The following is a 5,427-nucleotide window of genomic DNA, read 5'->3' as shown; positions in this document are numbered from 1 at the left end:
ATCAGCCCTAAACACGTCTATGATGATCACGGAATCTGTCCAAAACTTAGTTCACTTCAGTTTATTGTCGATAGCACTAAAAGGTCCGGCAGTGTCTTCCAGTGAAATGTCTCAGGCTCAAATCACACTTTAATCGTGATATCTCAAGTGCTCCTCGCCAGATCGCCATGAAATTTACTTGATGATGAAACCTAACTAAACTTTTGTGACTGTGAACTTTCCTCTTGCACCACAATGTTACTACTGGCACACAAGACAGCTTTGTATTATATCATTAATTTATTAGTTTCATTTGCCAGAATTATCTTCTGTTTTATATTTTCCTAATCTTCCTTATCTAAGTGATGTAAAGCAAAGCCCTCTGCACCGTGGATGGGTTCAGGAACATATCAAAGGCCCTGGTTCATGTACAGTGTAATGAATGGATGCCAAATCAACAGCTTTCAACATTCTAGCATAGAATAATATCAGTTACAGCAGCTCCTTGTTTCTGGTTTGTGTGTAAATCAAAGAAGTTCAAGTCCCTTGAAAAACTTAATGGTACAAAACTAAGCAGCAAAAGTTAAAAACAACGTTTGTGTCACCAAAACAAACATTTTGTAGATCTAAAATGAACAATTAAATGAAGGAGTTTGTTCATTATTTCACTGTAGGATCATCTGATAACCAGCTGCTCGGTCTTTCTAGAGTAAACACCTTGGAAAAGCCCGTTAACACCCTCAGAAGCTTTATTTGTACTATATTATACCCAATATTAATTAAGGAAGACAGAGCAGCTGGTCAGCAGTTGATCCTACAGTGAAATAATGAACAAAACTCCTTTATTTAATCTAAAAAAAAGTCTGTTTTGGTGACGTAAACGTTGTTTTTAACTTTAACAGCACAACTTTTGTAGCATTTAAGTTTTATCTCCAGATTTGAACAACTCAGATTTACACACAAACTAGAATAACAGGGTTCGTTCTAAAACTTTTGAGCATTAGTGTAGCTGCTATTTGTAACTCCTAATTTTCTAATCCTTTGGCAGATTATGTGGCAACATTGTAACTCAAATGTTTGAATGACTCAAATTAAACGTTGGTAATAAACTCCTGTCCTGCATCCCGTTGAAAGCGATCGTTTAATGAACAGTATGAATTATTAACCAGAAAGCCTGACAGTATTCTAAGAGGCCCAGGAGTGAAAACATTTGAACTTCTGACTCATCTTTATTCTTCCCTCTCTGAGATATTGTTATTTCCACATGGTGACTGAGGCACACCAGCTATAATCATTTCACTATGAATCTTAACTTGTTGTTTTGCACTTATGAACGCTCTGTTAAATGGTTTTTGAGAAGTAGAGAGAAGAACTACAGCTGCATATGCACTCTGTTTGCTGCCTACTTTGAATCTGGGTTGTGTGACTAATCCTTCCTTTCGCAACAAACTGTATAAATAAAGATTATTAATATTAATGATTGTACAGTGGTGTGAAAAAGTGTAAACACAAATGCAGTTTTTATTATTAAAGGGGGGGATTCAAACCTACCTGGCCCCGTGTGAAAAAGTGACCCAAAAAAAGGCCCCTAAACCCAATAACAGGTCGGGCCCCCTAAGCAGCAACAACTGCAATCAGGCGTGTGCGATAACTGGCAGTGAGTGTTTTACAGCGCTGTGAAGGAAGCGTCGCCCACTCGTCTTTGCACAATTGTTGTAATTCAGCCACATTGGAGGGTTTTCGAGCCTTAACCACTTTTTTAAGGTCCTGCCACAACATCTCAATCGGATTCCGGTCAGGACTTTGACTAGGCCTCTCCAAAGTCTTCATTTTTTCTTAAGCCATTCAGAGGTGGACCTGCTGGAGAACCCAAGACTGCTTCAGCCTGAGGTCACCAACAGATGGCTTGACGTTTATTTTTTACCAAAAGTGTTGGGGATCATCAAGATGTTTTCTGGCAAAGCTGTAACGTGCCTTTCTGAGAGACGAGTTCTTTTTGCTCAGCAGTGATTTTCGTGTGCCATGCAGGCCATTTTAGCCCAGTCTCTTTCTTATGGTGGAGTCTCGAACACTGACATTAACTGAGACAAGGGAAGCCTGCAGTTGTTTGGATGTTGTTGTGGGGTTTTTGTGACCTCTTGGATGAGTCTTCGCTTCATTCTTGGGGTAATTTTGGTCTGCCGGCCACTCCTGGGAAGGTTCACCACTGTTCCATGTTTTCTCCATTTGAGGATAATGGCTGACTGTGGAGCTGGAGTCCCAAAGCTTAAGAAACGGCTTTATAACCTTTTCCAGACTGATAAATCTCAATTACTCCGTTTCTCATTTGTTCCTAAATTTCTTTGGATCGCAGCATGATGTCAAGCTTTTGAGGATATTTTGGTCTACTTCACTTTGTCAGGCAGGTCCTATTTAAATGATTTCTTGATTGAGAACAGGTGTGGCAGTAATCAGGCCTGGGTGTGGCTAGACAAATTGAACTCCGCTTTCCAAAGATGTGATAAACCACAATTGATTAAATGGGGGTATAATATTTTAATTTGTTTGATCTGAAACATTGCAGTATGACAAACAAAGATAAGAAATCAGGAAGGTGGCAAACACTTTTTCACACCACTGTATATGCAACTGTATGCGTCTGTTGATGCAGCATTCCATCATGATAAAACTTAACAATCAGCGACTTCCACCTGCCCGAGGGAGTGCAACCTTTCCAACAAAGCCACGTTTGAACTTTCAGGGCGCTGGTGCAGACAGACTGCTGGTCAGTGGTTGTTGAGATGTCTCACTGGACAGATGAAAAGTAGAATTACTGATTTTATAATGCAGGAAGTGCTCAATGCTGAAAGTACATGAAAAGCAAATTAATCACAGTAGTGAGTACTTTAAGTTGCTTTAAAAGTCTGGCGGAAGTACTTGTAGTAGTAAGACTTAAGCAGCAGTAGTAATAAATAAAGGTTATCCTACCGGTAGCTGTGTTTCATGTGTTCTCCTCCAGCATGATGTCTTTACACTCATCCCTCTCCTCCCTCAGGACAGAGAGGTGTGGTTTCAGGTGAAGATCCCTCTGTCTCGCAACCTGACTCTAGGCTGTCAACACCACAGCGACGCTAACGGGGACCCAGCGTCCGGGTCTGGCCCAGGATGGAACCCCTCCTCTGGGCATCCCTGCCCTTCTCAAGTCCCTTTCTACTACTTCCCCATTGACCACGAGGAACCACGGCGGCCCTGCGGCTAACAGAACCACGGCCACCTGGAAAACCTCAACATCAGCTGGCTGTCCAACTCTGGAGTTTGAATGCGTGTTGTTAGAGTAACAGCAGTTATTGCTGCACACTAAATACTATAAATAAATAAATGCCAATGATGACTTTAAAGTTTGGATCCAACACCGCTATACCCGATTCATCAAGGTCAGCAGCTCAGCAAATAATTAGATGAAGAATTCAAATGTCCTGTTTTAAAGAAATGTTTTTGGCTCCGAACCACCAATTAAATCACTTTTACACTTTCATGTACTTTCATTGATTGGTTCTCCAGCTGACGAGTGTTCCTGTTTAGTTGCCTTTCAAGTATTTAAAAGAACACAAAGCACACGGTGAGTCAGGACATTTTGTACACTGATCAGCCATAACATTATGACCACCTGCTGATCCTGACCAGTCGAGGCCTGGACTCCAAAGTGTCTGCTCTGTGTGTTCTGACTGCTTTCTATCAGAACCAGCATCAACTTCTTCAGCAGTCTGACCTCCAGTAGCTCGTCTGGTGGATCGGACCACACGGGTCAGCCTTCGCTCCCCACGTGCATCAGTGAGCCTTGGAAGTTGAAATCTCCGACTTCCAACCTCAAAGTGTTTCAGGTGCATGACGCTAAACGTAAACAACAAACTTGGCTGACCGTGACAAACTTATGTTTCTTTGTCAAGTTCATGCGCAGTTAAACCCTCAGCAGGCCACTTGGTATAATTAAAAGGATGGACATTGCATTAAAAATAAGTGATTAATATACGTTACTTGTTAACTGTTTATCCTTCTAGCTACATCAGTTGGTAATCCTCAAAAGTCTATATTTCCTAATGTTTTCACATTTTTAACATTTTCCTGAATAACTTTTGGGTAAAGAAGGTGACTTTCAGAGATTGTTTACTGTAACCAGCAACCAAATAACATTAATTTACATGCAGAACAAGTTTTACTATTTGATATTAGTATGTATTAATTTAATACTTTGTCGTTGTTGTGCGATGTCATTCGGCTGCTACTCGTGAAGTCGGGCTACATATTATTTCTCAGAGTCCACGAGTTGGAAATCCGACTTAAATGGCGTTTCCGTGGTACTTTTTCTAGTTGGAGGTCGGAAATTTCCCAGTTCCGAGTTGCCTGAGACGCAGCATTACTACTGGTCCCACATACACCGTCCTGCTGGCCCAAATACTCACTGGAGCACCACATGTGGATTCATCCACCATTGAAAACAGTCCCCAAAAAAAGCGGTTTTAGGAAATTACTTTTTTGACATTCAAACAGCAGAGACCTGAAAGTCATTTTTATTTTTAAGATGTCACCACAGTTGTGAGCAGTGGCGGCTGTTGCATCTGAGATTCAGCTTGTGAACATGCAAAAAAGAAACACGACCGTTTCCACAATGTCCACATCTGCTTACAATGAAACACTTTTAATCCAATATTCCCTCCTCACAACTCAGTGTTTGTTGACGCTGATAAAAATATAAATAAAACCAGACCAATACTCATAAGGCGCCTGTACTCTGTGAGATCATGGTCTAATCAATAAAGATAAGGATAATGGATTCAAGTTGAGACTTGTCATCACTTCCATCACAGATCTTCACTGCTCTCTTAGTTTAAAGAGTCACCAGTGCAGGCATGAGCCTTACAAAAGGAAGAGGAGGAGTGTGTGAAGCCGGTCTTGGCGTGAAATAAAGGGCCCCATGAAATGTTGGTTCTTCAAAGAAAGTTTAAGGTCAACTTTAGCACTAAACCTCTCGCACAGCCTCCAATGTCCAACACATGCCTCTTGAAATATTTTAATCACCTAATCCAATCACTCTCTCTTCCTTCCAAAGAACAATGGAAACAAATCGCTCTTGGACTCGAGAAGAAGCTTAGCCACTGTAAAGGTTTGAACAGTGGCCTTGGAGTATGGGAGCACAGAGGACCACGCCGAGCACTTTTCGTTTGTTAGTTTGTAGATGCGGGTCATTGCAGCAGTCATAATGAGATGGCTGTGAGTTAGGGTTCGGTATCAAGAACTGGTTCCAAGTTGGAACAGTTACCAAATGTCCAAGAACTGCGGATTGGATCAGATCCTGCTCCTCGGTTCCTAACTTCCTGCATACAGTGGGTACGGAAAGTATTCAGACCCCTTTAAATTTTTCACTCTTTGTTTCATTGCAGCCATTTTCCAAAAATCAAAAAAGTTCATTTT

At 41.2% G+C, this 5,427-nt stretch overlaps 1 protein-coding gene across 3 annotated transcripts in view; it reads left to right on the top strand.

Annotated features, from left to right (window-relative positions):
- Positions 1 to 3,493, top strand: part of rnaset2l (ribonuclease T2, like) — a 21,096-nt gene extending 17,603 nt beyond the window's left edge. For all 3 annotated transcript variants that reach the window (XM_046074040.1, XM_046074039.1, XM_046074041.1), the window contains one exon: positions 3,014 to 3,493. In XM_046074040.1, the coding sequence (XP_045929996.1) occupies positions 3,014 to 3,217 (204 nt within the window). In that variant the 3' untranslated portion in view covers positions 3,218 to 3,493. The remainder of the gene's footprint in view (positions 1 to 3,013) is intronic.
- Positions 3,494 to 5,427: the final 1,934 nt, after the last annotated feature.

Source organism: Micropterus dolomieu, linkage group LG17 (genome assembly GCF_021292245.1).
Source record: "Micropterus dolomieu isolate WLL.071019.BEF.003 ecotype Adirondacks linkage group LG17, ASM2129224v1, whole genome shotgun sequence".
Classification (NCBI taxonomy): Eukaryota; Metazoa; Chordata; class Actinopteri; order Centrarchiformes; family Centrarchidae; genus Micropterus; species Micropterus dolomieu.
Note: the sequence above shows the minus strand (reverse complement) of the source record. Positions and strands in the feature narration are given on the sequence as shown.